This window comes from Sus scrofa, chromosome 14, assembly GCF_054392235.1.
Source record: "Sus scrofa isolate SSC_HxYL_T2T_F1_AM1 chromosome 14, Sscrofa_HxYL_maternal_Yorkshire_Landrace_v2.0, whole genome shotgun sequence".
NCBI classification, from domain to species: Eukaryota; Metazoa; Chordata; class Mammalia; order Artiodactyla; family Suidae; genus Sus; species Sus scrofa.
The window spans coordinates 159134276-159152585 of NC_139396.1; the positions used below are offsets into that span (position 1 = coordinate 159134276).

General features: G+C 48.2%; 1 protein-coding gene across 12 annotated transcripts in view; it reads left to right on the forward strand.

The window, feature by feature from the left end:
- The window catches only part of DOCK1 (dedicator of cytokinesis 1), a 539709-nt gene that overhangs the window by 330532 nt on the left and 190867 nt on the right, over positions 1-18310 (forward strand). For all 12 annotated transcript variants that reach the window (XR_014827178.1, XR_014827177.1, XR_014827179.1 and 9 more), the window contains exons 28-29: positions 7858-7959; positions 15521-15615. Coding sequence is in view for 4 of the 12 variants with exons in the window: in XM_084995915.1 (XP_084852041.1) it covers positions 7858-7959; positions 15521-15615 (197 nt within the window). In the remaining 8 variants the exon portion in view is untranslated. The remainder of the gene's footprint in view (positions 1-7857; positions 7960-15520; positions 15616-18310) is intronic.

An 18310-nucleotide genomic window follows, 5' to 3' on the forward strand; every position in this document is an offset into this window, starting at 1 on the left:
TATGAGTCTCGGTCTTGACCCTCCGTGGGCCTTTTTATGGATGTGCGTGCTAGTTTAGAAAATGACCTTCTATCGTTTAATTTTTATTTTAAAAATTGTTGTCCGCTTTACTGAGATATCATTTGCATGCCATCGAATGTCTGTATTTCATGGGAACCGTCTAAGCGGTTTACGGATTTGCACAGACTTGTTTAACCATTGCAGTGATCAGTTTTAGGATACTGTCATCACTGCCAAAGGAAACCTATACCCTTTAGCAGTCACACCCCATTTCCCCCCGAAACCTCCAGTCCTTAGCAATCATGACTCCTTCCACCTTTATCTATGTACCTATTGTAAACGTTTGTTAGAAAAGGAACCATGCAAAATATGGTCAAAATATTGTCAGGTTCTGCAAAGCAGCCTGAATTTTGAAAGGCATTGAGTTGCATCTGTCCATCAGTGTGGGGGCTGTAACCATCTTCTCAATATGAAGTTCTCATCTGTGTAAACGTGGGATGTCTTTCTATTTATTTAGATCTTCTTTAATTTTTCAACACTACCTCGTAGTTTTGGGGGTCCAAGCTGACACCATTTTGTTACATTTATTCTCAAGTATTTTTTGATGCTTTTTATTTTACAAATGGGAGTTTTTTTTTTTTTCTCTCCCGAATTTTACTTTTGGTTTGTTCGTGGATAATGTACAGAAATACAGTTGATTTTTGTATTTTGATTCTGTGTTCTACAATCTGCTGAGGTCCTTTATTAGTTCTAAAATTCTTTTATAAGTCTTCTGTCATTTTGGAAAGATACTTCTTCTTCTTCTTTTTTTTTTTTTTTTTTCTTTTTTTGGCCATCCTGCGGCATATGGAGTTCCCAGACCAGGGATCAGATCTGCAGTTGTGACCTACACCGCAGCTGTGGCAATGCCAGTGCTTTTAACCCACTGTGCCAGGCCTGGAATCGAACCTGAGTCCTGGCACTTCAGAGACACCGTGTAACCCACCGTGCCGCAATGAGAACTCCCATAAGGACACTTTGTCTCTCCATTGTCTGTGTTCTTTCTTTCCAGAATTCCGAGGTATCAGGTACCGACGCTTAAATGGATTCTCGGATGCTGTTTCCCCCTCCCCACCTCCTGTGTGTCTTCTTGTCTACTTTCTGGAGGATGACATGAGTTTTAGATCCCAGCACTTCTTTCAAAATGTCTCTTTCTGCTAATACAGCTGGTGTATTCCAGAATCATTCCTTTGTTTTTTTTTCTTTGCATAGCATTATGTTACTACTGTAGGGAAAAAATTGCAAGTCTACCTGAGGGTAATAATGATAGTTCTTAGAATTTTTTTACATTTTCCTTTCTTTTCTTTCTTCCTTCCTTTCTCCCTCCCTCCCTCATTTTCTTCCTTCTTTCCTACACCACAACTCGCCCCAATGCCGGATCCTTAACCCACTGAGTGGGGCCGGGGATCGAACCCTCATCCTCACGGATATTACCCGGGTTCATTATGGCTGAGTCACGACGGGAACTCCGAATTGTCTTATATTTTCTTAGTTTTCTTTCATTCCTCTGGCTTCTGTTTTGGTTTGTTCCAGTCTACTTTATGTAAGCTTGGTTGACGTTTCTCAGGAGGTGCTGCCCTTGGGATCAGACCCGCTGTTTCCCAGGTGTGCACAGAGCCAGGAGGCTGGCGAGCTTCACCGCATGGCAAGCCTGTGTGCGCTGAGCTCTCAGGCTGTCCGGACCTCAGTGGGACGTCAGCGGGTACCCTCTTGGGCGGGTCGGTTTCCCCAAAGGGGATTCTCCCAGGCTTCTGTTCCAGTTTGGTGTGGGCCAAGCCTGGCCGAGGGGCTTAGCCCTGCTGCTTCTCTGGGAGCCGAGCTGAGCAGAGCAGAGCACGGCTTCTCATCACCGGAGAGTCTCAGCCCGGTGGTCCTGCTGCTGTCTCTTCTGCTTTGTCCTGAGGACAAACACAAGATTCCCTGCGGGGAGTGAGTGGGGTCCCCTTGGCAGACCTGCTGGCAGTGGGCATACTGGCCACATTATAATGACATCAGGGCTTTTGATTTCTGCCTCGCATGTCGCCTCGCTTTCCCGGTACCTGGCACCTCCAGGTTCTGACCCTTCCTCGGATTCTCAGCTTCCAGAATTCTCTTGTCTGCCGTCGCGTCTCCTCTCATTCTCTTGGTCTTGGTGGGTTTGTGAATTTTCCAAACATTCCTCACTGTCAGTGTGATGGGAGGAGACAGAGGCGTTCTCCTGTGTTCGTTGGCTTTCAGGTTGTTGGGCGGAAGCCCCCTCCGTGCGTTTTCACAAACATCGTCTCTGCAGAGAGCCTGGAGGCAGCAGTTCACGACATTTTGAGCTAGTCCCCGTGTTAGCCTTTTGGACTCCCTATTTTCCTTTTTTCCATTTCCTTGTAACAAATGGGAACTTTAAACATTTGTTTCAACATTTCACCATGGGCTTTCCCCTTGAAAACAGAAAGCCTCTACCTTCTCCAAGGTTTCTCTTTCTCTGTCCAAGACCTCTTCCTCACAGGGATGGTTTTCGCATCACACCTGCCCTTGACATGCGCGCTCAGCTCTCCATTGCATTCCCTCTTCTCGAACAACTTCTAGTTCCCATAAACGTTGCTGTACCGTGTTGAGTCTTGGGCTGAAAGGCTCTTCCAAATGAAGGGCATTCAAAAGCCACCCAATCGTGCATCTTCCCCCCTCTGCCGCGATTCTGGCCCCGTATCGTTCAGCAGCTTCTCTGGAGGATGGTTTTTTTCTTTCATTGTAACGGAGACGATGAGGTAGGTTTGTTTTTTGGGGTGGGGGGCGGTTGTTTTTTCGAAGGAAGGTTTGGCTTTAATCATACAAATCCCAATCTCTAGGCCCAATTTTCTGTTGACTGTGAGGGCCCAGACCTGCAGAGCAGAAGCAGAGCATGTTGGTAATTTTTTTTTCCTATGAAATCAAAAGTAAGATTTAATTTTTTATTTCTCAATTTTTTTCTGGATTTTTAAAATTATTTTTTTAAATGAATGTCGGTTTGCAATGATCTGTCCATTTCTGCAGTACAGCCACGGGACCCACTCATACATACATACACCTTCTTTTGCTCATATTATCTTCCTTCATGTTCTATCCCAAGAATGGATACAGTTCCCTGTGCAGGACCTCATTGCTTGTCTATTCTAGGTGTCATAGTTTGCACCTACTCATCCCAAACTCTGCAGGCGATGGCCTGGGAGGTAGGTCTGTTTTCACTGATGCATGTGAAATGAAACGTACATGGCACTTCCTCTTCAAAGTACTTGCCTTCGTGAAAATGTGTGTTTCAAATTTGCAAGTGGGTGTTCCCATTGTGGCTCAGTGCGAACAAGCCCGACTAGTATCCATGAGGACTCGGGTTCGATCCTTGGCCTCACTCGTGGGTTACAGGATCTAGCTTTGCCACGAGCTCTGGTAAGGGTCGCAGTTCCCATTTTCTAGAATCTGTCCTTTTTTTTTTTTTTAAAGCCTTTCATCTCTCTATCCTGTACTCACATCCATCACACACTCGCGTCTCTGACACACCTGCTCTAGCACCTGTCCTCCTTTCTACCTGCCTTCGGTTCTAGCTGTCCTCTCTGTCCTACCCCGTCCTCCGTTACCAATCTAGCTGCCTAGAGCACTGAGGTCCCAAGTAGATTTAAACCTGGGCCCTTGAGGGTAGGTCCCGGAGGGCTTAGAGCCAAGTTCAGTCCAGAGTTTGGGGAGCAGTGACCTCAGCCACATGGACGGGGGAGCCCCATGGATGAGGTTGTAGAGGCTAATGGAGTAGGAACTGGGGACTCGGGGGCAGGGGAAGAAAGAGGTGAACGCATCTTTTAAAATACTAGTACGTTTTGCATTTTTAAAAGCAATCTGGGCTCCTTCTCCCACGCTGACGATGATCTGCTGTCTTTTCCTGTAATTGTTTCTTCTTTTTATTTTTTTTCTTTGTTTTGCTGAAAACCGTATGTACCAAAATTGTGTCTGATTTTTGTCTTTGAGCTTTCTCCTAGGTTTTTCAAATAGTTCCTATTTTCATGAGTCGTATTTAATGGTTGCATAATATCTCATTATAACACTGTTATGGTTGTGTGATTTAGCAAATAGAATTCCGGGACACTCCACTGTAAATCAACTATTCTCTAATAAAAGAAGAAGAAGAAATCTGGGACACTCCGTTGAACTTGAACTTCAGATGAACAACAGATAGTTTTCTCAATGTACGCATATCTCCAGCAACATGTCCAGTGCACTATTGGGGACATAGTTATTTATCTGAGATTCAAACTGAAGCGGGCATCCCGTAGTCTTTTTTGCCGTCAGTCCTACAGAATACCACAGTATGTCGACAGTTTCTAGCTGTTGGGCATGGAGATGTTTTCAGCGATGCTCTGGGCCTCTTTGGGCAAAACATTTCTTATGCTGAATTACTTCCTCAGGTGGATTGTTAGAAGTGGAATTACTCTGAGCAGATGAGTGTTTTTTTTTCCCCCCGTATTTTCCAAACCTATCGCCAAATCGATTTTTAAAAAGGTTAGAGCAATTTGTGCTCCCCCCAGCGGTGTCTAAGAGGGCTCATCCCTTGCACCTCAGCTAACGTTGTTATCACTTCAATACGCCTCTGCTATTTTGGCAGGCAAATAATGATACACCATTTTCATCTTTGATTACTAATGAGGTTCACATTTTTTTGTTTATCAGGCATTTCATGCCCTGATTTTTAAATTTTCTGCAGCTGCCTCCTGACTGCCCTGCCCTTGTTTGGCTTTGCTTTGAAGCCATAAGCCAGGTATACTTATTTTTATTCGTTTACTCATTTTTACTCAGCCACTGGCGCTGGAACTGGGCCCCCAAGTTCAGGTTTCAGGAGGAATTCTGCATGATCACCAGCAGCCTACCTGCCAGCCTACCCATTGTCTATAATAAAAGCTTCCTACGACTTCTAAGTGCATTTCCAATAAATCAACGAAAAGGCATAGAGTAGTAATTTTATTCTGAGCCTGCAGAATGAATGTCTTTTCACAGCTCTGCCTTATTTCTGTGTCTAGCATATGATTGGTTTCAAATACTGCTTCCATATATATACCTGCTTTTAATCTACCCTCAAAACCCCACCACTGTGCTGTACAGGGTCCTGCTGCATTCACGGGAGTGGTCCTGCTTGTCTAAAGATGCTGGCTGCTCGTGGATGGGACTTCATTCCAAGGAAATGGGGGTGCCTTTCTAGGAAGGGTGACCGGCATTTCCCAGTGGGACCAAAAACTTCAGCAGAGAACAGGGCTGAAAGGGCTACATTTGCTTCCTCTGAGAAAGACGGGACAGTGCAGATTGCTTCTGGAACATTTCCTTGGGTCAAGCAAAGAGCACGTTTGCACCTCCTGACCTTTGACCTCTAGCTCATGGCAATGACCTGCCTCTGTCCCCTTCCTTGGCTACTCCCGTTAGTCTTCATCGCAGTTAAATAAGAGGCTGTTTGGTCGCCTTCTCTGGGACCTTCTCATATACAGAGGAGGCTTCCTGACCGGCCATTTAAGTACTCCCAAGACTTGCTTTATGGAAATTGCTGTTTCTCTTCAGTTTTTCATTTTCTGCATTGGGTCAGTTCCCCTGGCCTTTGCCTTGCATCTCTTTTTCAGCATTACGTGGCAATCTGCTGCCTAAATTGTGTAGGTCCATGTCACCTGTTTGAGTGTCTGGCCAGACTCTGGATACACCCGGGTTTTTTTTAATTTTTAATTTTTTTAATTTAATGTTACTCAGTGCTCATGCCCTCTGCATTTTCAAGACTGCTCTGGGGTCTTCTTTCCACATTCAACTTGACATTTTAAGTACAGTCCGCAGGTATATTGCTTCTAATTACGCATCGCTGGCTTTGTGATTTTGGTGATTCTAATGTTTACGTCCCTGTTCTCTCTTTGGACCTGCAGAAAATTAATTTGAGCCCCTGTTAGGGAATGCTTGACTGGTACAGGCCTTTTCTTGCTCTTCAGAAAAGTTCCCTGTCTAGTGGAGAGGAGATGGCAAGCCAGCTCAGTCAGGGCGGAAAATGGGACAGCTTTACTGTCCTCACCTCCTTTCCATCTTTCACTAACAATCGCAGAAGGAAAGAAAGCGAAACTCTGCTGCTTCTTGGCCCTTGGCAGTGATCTCAGATTTCCCAGAAAAAGCATGAAAAGGCCTATCTGGATAAGAGGAAAAGCAGCTCAGCTCCTAAGCATCCACCTTGTAGCCAGCCTGCATGCTGGGCTCATACCCGGTTTTCCATGTACTCGTTGCTGGAGGAACACCGCTCCGCCTCAGTTTTCCTGCCTGTAAAATGGGATAAAAAGAGAAACGGGTGAGATTGAAAGAGGCCGTGGTTCTGATGGCCTCAGCACAGTGCTTATCACATTTTAATTGGTCACCGTGTAATGTTTTACAGACCATTAACCACAAATACTCATCAAGAGTCAAGAAAAAGCAAAGGTGGCTTCTCTTGAGCGCGACGGGATGCCAAATATTTACATATTTCCAAAGTTCATATTCATAAATAGACATTTTGCGATTTACAAATCATTCCTCCAATGGAAAACAAGCATTATTTAGCTCTTTCCTGGAACACCAACTTGAAATCTAAATTTCAGCAATTATCATCATTCACAAATAATTTACATTTCTGGGCAACTGGAAGATACTTATTATCATTATTTTATTTGTTCAACTTACGTAATGCATCCTCTGAGGACTCATTTGGAAAGCATATATGCATATCATAAAACGGATCAGAAAAAGGGTCGGACTTTGCCGTTTCCCTATAGAACGTGCAGTCGAAAGGGATACAGGAGACACTTGGGCATTCAAATATATTGCTTGTCCAAGTCGAAGTGAGTAAAAGAACGCAATTTGTGAACTCACTTAACAAGGCGAAGTTAGGGACATGTCTCGAAGTGTGTCTCATCCTCTGATTTTATCAGACCTTGTACTGGTTTCAAAGGAGAAAACATGTGTCCTAAGTTTCTTGAAACGTCATTACTTTAGGCGAAGGCATTTAAAAGCAAGAAAGGCTTTTAGGAAGTTGTTAGCCATGAACTTCAGAAGCGATACATCGCAGTTCATGGCGATGGAACTAATTCACCTCCTGCCCACCCACTAGATCAAATTCCCCTGGGTGCTCGAGTACTCGCGTGTGCGCGTACACACACACACACACACACACACACACACACGTCCACACCGGCAGCCACATGCATCCTGGCCGCTTCTGTTGCTACGTGCTCTGGCCTCTTGGCTTCCTCCACGTCTCGATTTTGTCTTTTGGTTTCTCGTTTCTCCCACTTTGCTCTTCCTCCCAGCTCTGCCTGGTGTGAGAAATTCCCGTCTCTCCCACTTGACATTCTGATGAGGCTGTGTTCTTCTCCCTGGTCTTCCCGCGGAGGAGAATTGGACCCTCCCTCATTGTGGAGTCGGTAGTAGGGGGATACAGGCAGCTTTTGAGAAATAAAAGGCCTCCCTTTGCCACAGCCCAAGTGGCGGAGCCGCACACACTGCCTGATAATAAAGGCAGTGACTTTCCAGAAAGTACACAACATGAATGGCCATCATTTCAGGCTGGTCTTTCACATGGGTGATGCAAAAATATTTCAAGTTTTTTTTTTTTTTTCCCCCAGACTGGACAGTCTTGTATCAGGAAGCGTTCAATGCAGGCAGAGAGAGGGGAGGCAGTGGAAGCCGGGGGAGGCTGGAGGGAGCGGTCCCTCGGCTGGCCAGCCACGCCCTGGCTTCTGCCTGATGCTTTCCTCCCAGACTCTACGCTGACAGCAGCTTTTCCCACCGTGTGCGTCTCTCCTCATCTGACTGTAGCTTTTGATCTGTTTACAGGGGAACTTCGTGGCCTGTATGACAGCTATTTTGCGGCAGATGGAAGACTATCATTACGCCCATTTAATCAAGACGTTTGGGAAAATGCGGACCGACGTGGTGGTGAGTGTAACTTTGACCTTGTAGAAGCGCGCTTTGAGGCTGGCGTTGTATATGCCAAGCCCGATGGAGATATTTCCATTCTGAATATGACTTTGACCTGCCTCGGCTTGCTTTCGGAAGCCACCTGGGATGGGCTAGCTAAAGGCGTGTTGTAGGAGGACGAGGGTCCTGACACAGACTGTCCCCTTGTGCCCAGCTAGAGAGTGATCGGGGGTCCACCCAGAGGAATCTCATGTGGTCCCCCCCCCTTCCCTTTTCTTTCCTCTCCCTGTCTTGAGGTCACGGAAAATTGGAAAATTCAGAGATGTTACCTCTGGAGAGTCTACCATAAACTCTTGTTCATTTATTGATTAAGTTTCAATAGCAGAAGCCAGAGAGCATTTTCAGTCTTCAGTTGTGCTCCGTTATTAATTAGCTCTAATCATGGAAGCTCATTAGCGTTGCTCAAAATAATTCTCTCGTCATCCTCGGTAAGACTGTGCTACGACTTAATTAGGAGAAGTACCGCGAGAGAGGGGAACGTGCGGCTCCAGCCCCTCTCGCAGGCGGCCTGACCTCGCAGGGCCGCGGGGCGGGTGGCCGCTGTGAAGCTGCAGCCAGTGTATGGACGGGTCTGCCTTGACCCTGCTGTCTGGGAGGAGAGAGCCCATCTCCCAGGGCCCTAGAATTCTCTAGACCTAGCGAGTTGTAGTGTCTCCAGAACAAGGTTGGTTACATGTTACATCTCTCCTATTAAGGGCTGGGAAGAAGTCAATGCATGTAATGCTTTTTTCCCCCAAAGGATGAGTTCTCACTCAGAACGACCTTACTAATTGTCACTCTGTGTCACTCTCTCTATATACATACATCTATATGCTGTAACACATAACCATAAAGATGTGTATTTAAATTTCTGAGGATACAAACGTGGATGTATACCTTAAAATTATAGCCATTTTCCATCAATAAAAAGGAAAGAGCAAGAGTATGTATGTGGGGAGTTCCCTGGTGGTCTAATGGTTAGGATTCTGCACTGTCACTGCTGTGGCCTGGGTTCAGTCCCTAGTCTGGGAACTGAGATCCCACATCAAGCTGCCATACACTGTGGCAGGGAAAAAAAAAAGGGAGAGAAGAAAAGAACACGCATGTGGTTGTGTATCTGTGTGTTTAGTTATGTTTTTTCACATAAGTGAGCAGTTTGACATAGGGCTCTAGGGCTATACTCACACGTGTGGTGTGTGTCACATTTATGTCCCTGATTCTTTAGCAGTCATGGCCGAGGGAGGTCAGATTTGCTTATGTGAAACCTTTCAGGCCTCATGCATCCCTCAGCCCTGTCTCCATGAGCGGAAGGATAGTTATAGCTGAACCTGTATGGACCCCGTTTCCCAGGCAGCAGTTCAGGCTGCATTATCAAGTTTTCAGAATGAGGAGCTTTCTCCAGACTGAAAACATAGGACTCCAATGAATTATTTGCCCTGTGTCAGAAGAGTCACGTGATTAAAATCCTGCGACACATGCACACTGTTAGAAATAGTTCCTCTGCATTATTAGGTCGTGCTGTTAATTAGGGAGCTTCGGTGCGTTGTGAAACGTGATTGTACGAAATGGCATTTAAGGATGCCTGGAACGTGCTGAATTCCAGGTGTGCTCTCTCTCTCTCGGACCGAGCAGATCATCAGCGACTTGTTACGTGTTGTGATCTTGGCTTCTCAGGGCATTTTCGTTTCCCTGGGCACACGAGTGCAGAACCCCGGTCGTTTGATTTCTGCTATAAAATGGCAGTTGTGGTGTGCATATCAGGAATCCAGGCTGCAAGGATCGTAAGCCTTTTTCATCGTCGTTTGATCCGTCACAACCTTTGTAACGTGTGTTCCCATCTATTGACGACGCACAGGGTGTATTTGACAGGGTTTCTACCTGGACAACGGCTCACAACAACAGAAGATCATTTTGTGTTGAACCCTCGGACGTTACTTAGTAATGCAGTCGGAAAAGCGTCTCGACTGTTTTCTCAGGACGCCCTCCTTGTAAGGCTATACTCACACGTGTGGTGTGTGTCACATTTATGTCCCTGATTCTTTAGCAGTCATGGCCTTTTCTGGTTGGATGAGTGATGCCCTCACAGAATCGCAGTTACTATCGACACCAAAGTCACACGTCTCAGAGCTGTTGCTTCTACAGTCTCTCAAATGGCCTCTGGCACCCAAGACGGGGAGAGGCTGAGTACAGCGTGAGGCGGAAAGACGAACCCAGGAAAGAAGAACGGACATGTTGAGCTCACAGCTCTCTCCCAATAGAGGCAATTCCTTTAGGATGGCGAGCCACGTGGCGTCTTTAAGTTCTTCTGCAGTGGAGACGCTGATCCGAGGTGGTCACTGCTGGCTGTCCTGTGTCCGACTCACAGATCAGGACCGCACGTGGAGACGGTGCTCAGTCCCTGAAATAAGGGGAGGAGGAGTGCCCTGGACCTTCCAGGGGAGAAGGCAGTCTTGATACGTGTCCCCAGTTCCCACAAGTGGCCCTAAAGAAATGTCTGCGGGGTGACAGTGGATGATGACTTAGCCAAGAATAGTGCAGGTAGAAGTGCGGCTCGTTGGCTGCAGGTTGAGTGAAGGCAGGATACAGGAGGGGTTATCTCATTCCCAGGAGGACCCATAGGGAGCTGCTGGCCACCGTGCCTCCCACCTCTTCCTATGCGCCCCCCAGTTCTGTCCACTTGTGGCTTACCTAGGGAGCCCGCTCAGGCCCCCTGTGAGCTCTCAGGGTGCATTTCCTGGAACAGGCACCTGCCTCCGTTCAGGCTCCATCCCAACCCCTCCTGAGAGCTCCTCTCTGACACCTGCCTTGGCCTCACCTGGATACGGCCCATCGTCCCTTCCTCCGCACCTGTCCACCCAGCCCTCCGTGGGTGCTGGGCTGGCCCAGGGTGACTTCACGCAAATGGAAATGGTGAGGAGGCCCACAGGGATTGCGAAAGCAGGAATCGTAGCCAGGTGACTGTCCCTGCCTAGGGTACATCCTGCGCTTGGCTGGGCCTGGCCTTAAAGAGCCTGGAGTTCCATGCGAAACGGATTTCCAAGCTGTGCAGCGAGTCATGAGTGGAGGAGGAGCCTCGTGCGGAGGGTCTTTATTCACGTGACTCCTCCTTGGAGGCAGAGCTTTATTGAAGACCCTCTGCAGGGGCCGATGGTGAGCTTTACCATGAATTCACTCGATAGCAACTTTGTGTCAACCAGGTGGAGGAGGTGACAGCGGGCAAGTCAGACAGTCCTGCTGTCGTGGCCCCCAGTCGAGTGGGGCACATCACAGGGAATCAGAGAGTCCGTCCAACAACCCGGGTGACCCATGCTGTGAACGAGCCGTCCTCGTGAAGCCGCCAGGCTGGTCCAGGTCAGGCGGGCAGGAAGCCTTCTCTGCAGAGGAGAGGACTGTGGCACACACGAGCAGAGGGGAGAGCACGCAGCGGGGAGCAGCGTGTGCAGGAGCCTGTCCTGGGGGCTGGGAGGGGACCGGGGTGCCGTGGGCCCGGAGATGGGCTGAGGCATCCAGCAGCACTGGGCCCGCGGGTCCTATGTGAAGAGGCTCTGTGTCTTTCTGCTTCTTAGATGGCCCTTTCTCTGTCATTTACTTACTGTTTTTCCCCTCACTGTTGTGCATTTATTTTTAAGGCATTTATTTTGTGTCTCACTTTTAATTTTGAGGTAGTTGAGTCACATGCAGCTGTAAAAAAAAATAATCCAGAGCGTCTCTGTGTGCTTCAGCCCGTTTCTTTCAATGGTACCATCTTTCTTTCAATGGTAGCATCTTGCAAAACTATCAGTATCCAAGCATATCAAAACCAGGATGTAAGCGTACCCGTTGTGGCACGTCGGAAACGAATCTGACTAGCAACCTTGAGGTGGCAGGTTTGAACCCTGGCCTCGCTTAGTGGGTTAAGGATCAGGGTTGCTATGAGCTGTGGTGTAGGTCGCAAACGTGGCTTGGAACCTGCGTGGCTGTGGCTATGGTGGAGGCCGGCAGCTGTCACTCCAATTCAACCCCTAGCCTGGGAACCTCCATATGCCGCAGGTACAGCCCTAAAAAAAAAAAAAAAAACGCAAAAAATAAAAAAACCCAGGATGTTGACATGTTGACAGTGATACAGTGCACCGCTTATACGCTTTCTTCAAGTTGTGCCATGAAAAGCTTCAAGCATACAGGAAAGCTGAAAGAAGAGGACCTGAGAAGCATCGTTCCTGCCCCCGGGACCCCTCTGTCCCTAGCACTCAGGCTCCCCTGTGGGTCTCTACGCCCCTCTTTCTCGTAGCCCGATCCCCTGAGAGGGGGAGGAACATGGAAGTGGTTTAGCCAAGCTCTCTCAGGGATGAAGGCAGCGTCCAGGGGTGTCACTGCCCTTTCAGGACATAACAATCACCTCTGCAGAATTTTTCCTCAGTTCTCCGCAGTCTCTGTTGTCTGTCATTAAATCTGCATCTAGTCCGGAGTCCTCCCTTGTATCTGGGCATATCTCGTTACTCTCTTTTTTTTTTTTCCTAAAGTGAGGTTCATCACCTTGTTTTTTCTTCCCTTTCCTGGCATTGCTTTTTAAAATTAAATTACATCTTTTATTTGTTTTGTTCTTTTGAAGCGCTAAAGCCATTAGCTTTGCAGACTCTCTCCTGTTTTGGAATTTTTGATCACTGCCTTGTGTGCAGTTTTGTTTGTGCAAATTCCTATGTGCTGCGAACTGGAAGCGTGGTCTAAAATTCAAGTCCACCCTGTTGGCCAAAAGCAGAATGGAAGCTGGTGTGGCGGGTTCCCCATTGCGTCTGTCAGGAGGCCGGAATGCCGGGCTGGCCTGTGCGGGTGATGCTGGCTCTGATCACAGGGTTAAAAGCAAGTAACTGCCACATCTCTGCTGGGAAGATACATACCTCTTAAAGACCACCGTGTAATCTCTGGGTGATTCTGTGGCCTCCACAGAAAATTGGCAAAGGTCCCATCCTCTGGCGATCTCTGATCGGATGCGTTTAGCATCTGGTGGTCCGCGTCTGAAACAGTTAGTCTTTAACTTAACAGAATGGTGACTCGCTATTTCCGAGAACCAAAATTCTTTGGCTTTAATCTAAGAACACGGGAAAGTCACCGGGGATTTGGGTGCAGTGGGAGCCTGGGGAAGTGTTGGTGCTTGATCAGCTTTTGGAAAAGCCTGATCCTTCTGGCTGAAGTGGGACCAAGAGGGACAAGAACGGACATAGGTAAATGAGCTAGGATTCCCGTCCAGTTGTCCACGTTGAAGAGGCTGACCAGTTATCCAAGTGGCTGGGGACAGAGAGGGACAGAAGCCAAAGGGTTTATAACAGGAAGACTGCCGATGGAATCCATCGATGGCTCTTGTTAGCGTGTCCAGGCATTATGGGAGCATCAATGGTGAAGGGTCACACTGAAAAATGCAGCAGGAATGGGTTGACGTAAAATGATGAAAATGTCACAAGATACCCCCTCTTCCTCCCCCACCTCCCTTTCTTGCCTTGGCCATAGCAGTGCAGTAGTCTGTTAGGCCTTGTAGGGGGCGGTGGGGACCACCCCGTGGCTAGTAAATTATGCAGGCCCACAGGAAAGCCTTGCGAAACCTCATTTCTCACAATCTGCAGCATTTTGTTTGATCAGCAAAGTACCACAATTTAACAGCTGAGCCATACTAATGACGTGTGGGACTGTGTTTCCTAGAGGGGGACAAAAAGAGTTGGGAAAATATGCTTCTCTTCCGGAATAATAAGAACCAGACCCTGTCTCTCAATTATTAGGCTTTGAGGCATGATCAGCCAGAAAGCCAGCAATTTCATGCACATGGGGATGCGACTGAATTACGGCGCTCAGCCAGCCGAGTGGGCAACCTGGTCATTAAAACGGGATGCGGAAACTTCAGTAGTGAAATAGGAATTTCAGAAGTTAAACTGGGGAGCGAAGCTGTTCCCCGTGTCAGGTGTCGGGCGGACAACCCAGCCCACAAGGGCTCCGGTCAGGGCTCCCGCGGGCAGAGTTCAGAGGACACAGGGCTGACTCTCCCTCCTGATCCTGCCCAGAATCCTAACTTTTCCCGCGCTGGAGGCTTCTGTTGCAAAAAGGGGTGATCATGCTTGCTCCTTGAGGCGTTTTTGCTTTTTTCTTTTTTTAGGGCCACACGTAAGGCATATGGAGGTTCCCAGGCTAGGGGTTGAATCGGAGCTGTGGCTGCCGGCCGACACCACAGCCACAGCAACGTCACATCCAAGCCGCATCTGTGACCTCCACCACTGCTCACAGCAACACCGGATCCTTAACCCACTGGGCGAGGCCAGGGATCGAACCCACGTCCTCATGGATACCAGTCGGGTTCATTCCTGCTGAGCCACCACAGGAGCTCCCTCTCCTTGAGTCTTTCTCTGGGGTGGGTCGGGGGCTCCACAAACTTCTTGCAGGGCAGCCTTGACTTGCTCTAACCTGACATTGCTATGAAGGCTGCAGAGAAGGTATCCTTACTGCTCTCGAATGGAACACGTGCCTTTTTTGCCAGAAGTTTCCGTGTAGAACTTTGTGCTGGGACTTGCTTTCTTGGCTCCTGAAATTCTCTCTCCCATTCAACCCGTAGCCCGGGAACTTCCATATGCTGCAGGTGCAGGCATAAAAGAAGATAAATAAATAGATAGACACATCTATGCACTGGGCCATCTCTGACCACCGCCTCATTTTCCCACGTGGATCTCAGCTGCCTGGCCCCCGTCCCACGCAGGTCTGGAGGAGGGGGCCTGTGTCCTGGACTCCCTGGCATGTGTGCTTTTCAGGACAACCACGTGTTTTTATTCGAGTTAGCTGAGAACCAGCGCTAAAGCAGTCAGATTGAAGAAATTCTCCAAACTCGAACAGGCACGAAGTGGACCTGCTAGGAAACAGGTGCTGCTTCCCAATGCCAGGAGCGGTCTTATCAGCGTGGAAGCAGCTCGGGGCTGCGGGTCAGGGCTTGTGAAGTGCAGAGGCCTGGCGGAGGAGCTCGAGGATTTGACGAGGCCGCGTAAAAGCATTTGGCAAGGCGACCGCTGGCTCAGGTGGTTTACAGAGAGCTGAGTGGGTGAAGACGGTCGGGAGCTCCTGTTCGCGCCTTTCATTTGTTAAATCACATAAGGAGCAGGCAGGGATGACATTACCGCGTATTCTACCCACTGGGCCCCGTGCATCATGAAACATGAGTCAATGCAAGACACAGTTACGGCCTGCGTGTTACACTTGTTTAAAAGTGGTTTCCTTTAAGCAGAGAGAGTACGAATATATATTTGTGGCCTTTGGGGATTTACTCTTCATGACTCTTAGAAACATGCCCAGGGGCTATTTTTTAACGAATGGGTCCTTGGGAAGGTTCTCCAGGGCAGGAGGTGCCCAGGCAGACAGAAAGGTGGAAAGTGTGATATCCAGCTCCTGTGAAATACGTCTTCATTGCGTTTTTGTACGTTTTCATTCCGCTGAAAAAAAATGAGGTCATTTATAATGGCATCATTCAAAGGGGAGGCATTGCTTTCCTTCCTTCCCTGGGTGGGCTCTTTCAATGCTCTCTTTTTTATTTCAGGATTTCCTGATGGAAACCTTCATCATGTTTAAGAACCTCATTGGGAAGAACGTCTACCCGTTCGACTGGGTGATAATGAACATGATGCAGAATAAGTGAGTACGGGGGGCGCCCTCCTTTACGAGGGGCCTGGTTCGCGTCTGGTGGAGACGATGGTGTTGCCTGGATACGGGAGGAGCGCCCACAGCTTCCAGGGTGCTCCCCCTTCTGTGATGCAAATGGTTCTTTGGAGAAATGGGCCTGGAGAGAGGGTGCCTTCTTGATGCCAACCCAGGGCACTGCCGCTGAGAACTTGGGCTTTGCCCCTTGTGGAAAAACAAACGTGATCTGGCCTGCCCTTCACCTTTGCCGGGGGCCTCTGTTTGCCATTTAATTTTAACCGTATGTGTTTATCAGCCCCAGCGAGTCCCAGCTCTACGGGAGTTGTTGTGAAAAGTGTTTGCATTCCACATATTTCAGCTTAAAAAAATCATGAGCATTTTCATCATACTCATTAAATATTAAGTGTGTGCCTTGTTCATCCTCTTCCTGTGAGGGCTGCTGGTTAATTTTCTAGCTCTTGGGTTTTATCATTTCTGGAGGCGCCAACAAAGATCACGGGGGGTCTCAGTCACAAACATGCGGTTTCTAGAAGAAACTTCTGTTGACTTCTTCTGTCCCCGTCTTTCCTACTGCAGCAGAGTTTATGGAAATAATTGTGGACTCACAGTCCGTGAGGCAGGAAGAAGTAAGACAGGAGATGCTGTGTGCATTTGACTCAGGTTCCGTCAGCGATCACATCGCGCAAAACCACAGATAGCATCAAACTGCAGTCAGGGAGCTGACAGGGATGCGATTTTCCCATCTTACTCGGATTTTCCCAGTTTGGCTTGTGCTCGTTAGGGCTCACGGTTCGTTTCTAACAATGTTTTTCACGTGGGTGTCTTCTCAAAACCGCCACCACCGAGACCTGGAACGTCTCCTTCACGGCAAGGGTCCCTCTGCTTCCCCGTCTGTGACACCCCTCCCCCTCCCCAGTCCCAGCAACTGCTCATTTGTTCTCCTTTTCTCAAATTCTGTTATTTCAAAAATGTTACATGAGTGGAATAATACAGGAGGAAATCTTTGGGGTTGACTGGCTTTTTTTTTTTTTTTCCCACTTTGCCTAATTCCTTGGAGATACATTTAAGTTGCTGTATCAGTGGTTTGTTCCTTTTCATCACTGAGTAATATTCCATCGGATGTCTCACCGATGGTTTAAGCATTTTAATTGTTGAAGGACATCTGGGCTGTTGGGCTGTTTCCAGTTTGGGCTGTTGCAGATGTATCTGCTGTGAACACTACTGTACAGGTTTTTGTGTGAACCTAGGTCTTCATTTCTCTGGCACAAATGCCCAGGGAGGCAAATACTGGATCACATGGGACTTACATGTTCAGTTTTATAATAAATTGCAAACTATAACTTACATGTTTAGTTTTATAGTAAACTGCCAAACCGCCAAGAGAAAGGGGGTCGCTCTTATGTAGCTAGTGATCCCGTTTCTTTGCATCATTGCCAGCATTTGCTCTTGTCACCATTTTTTATTTTAGCCCTTATGTTATTCATGTAGTGTGTCTCATTGTGGTTTTACTTATTTTATTATTATTCTTATTATTGCCCATGCCTTCAGCATGCAGAAATTTCCAGGCCCGGGATCAAACCCCTACCGCAGAGGTGACCCAAGCCAGGTCCTTAACCTCTAGGCCACCAGGGAACTCCCCACTGTGTTTTCATTTGCATTTTCCTTGAGGGCGTTGCCTCTGTTTAGTGATTGTAGCTATCCTGTGACCAGCTGCACGGCAGCACGGGCCTTTCCCGTTGCCTTTTCTGAGTGATGCTACTTTCTGGGACGGCAGAGATGACATCGGCCCTGTCTCTCAGAAGGTGCAGGGTTTTGAGCTGACCTCTCCAAGGGCTGAGCCTAAGTGCATGTTGTCCATTTGACGTCCTATGTTGCTGTGGCTGAAACCTTCCCTGCATCACACAAGCTCTGAGGATTCCAAGAGGTGATGCCCAGAGCGGCCTCTCAAGGCTGTGGATGTAAACCGCGTGGCCGGGGCTCAGAACAGGGGTTCTGGCCTCTGTTTCTTGTGTTTCCAGTGGCTGTCTCTTGGCACCTGACTCCTCACCTAGAAAGGGAGGCCCTGCAAGCACTAGGAGTGGCTTCCTTTTTCCCTATTTGGGTTAACTTTTTGAGCGACGCTTTAGCATTAGTCTCAAGAGCTGCAGTGCTCACGTCTTTAATTACCTGTTTCTCACATAACAAAACAACAAAACCCTCTGTCCTGGATCTACTCAAAGACCCGGCTTCTCTTTGCTCTGGCTGCACATGGAAGAGCGGTCCTTGCTGTCTGGCAGTAAAATGAGCCGGGGGCCTCTGCATTTAGCTGAACAGGCAGAAAATCTTGTCACGGCAGTAGTCAGTAAGGAAACCACAGACCCTGTTACACCGCTGAGCAGAAGTGAAGGAGGCTGTAGCGCCAGGCAGCGGCCACCGGGGGAAGACAGGGAGGAGGCGGGTAGGGGCCGAGACCGCGCATGGGGACCTGACCTTCACCGCATCTCCCCTGCAGAGTGACCTTGTCCTGGCAGCCAGGCTGTGTGTTCCAAGGCCAAGGTCAGATGCCATCTGTTCTCCAAAGTTGTATGACTCGGTGACCCCACTCCCAGGGGTTGTCCCCAGGTAAACCATCGTCCTGTTCTGGAAGGTTCCGCCACGCTTTCACTGTCTGTATGCTGATTATGTAGCCGTGGAGAGAGTCTGTTTGTAG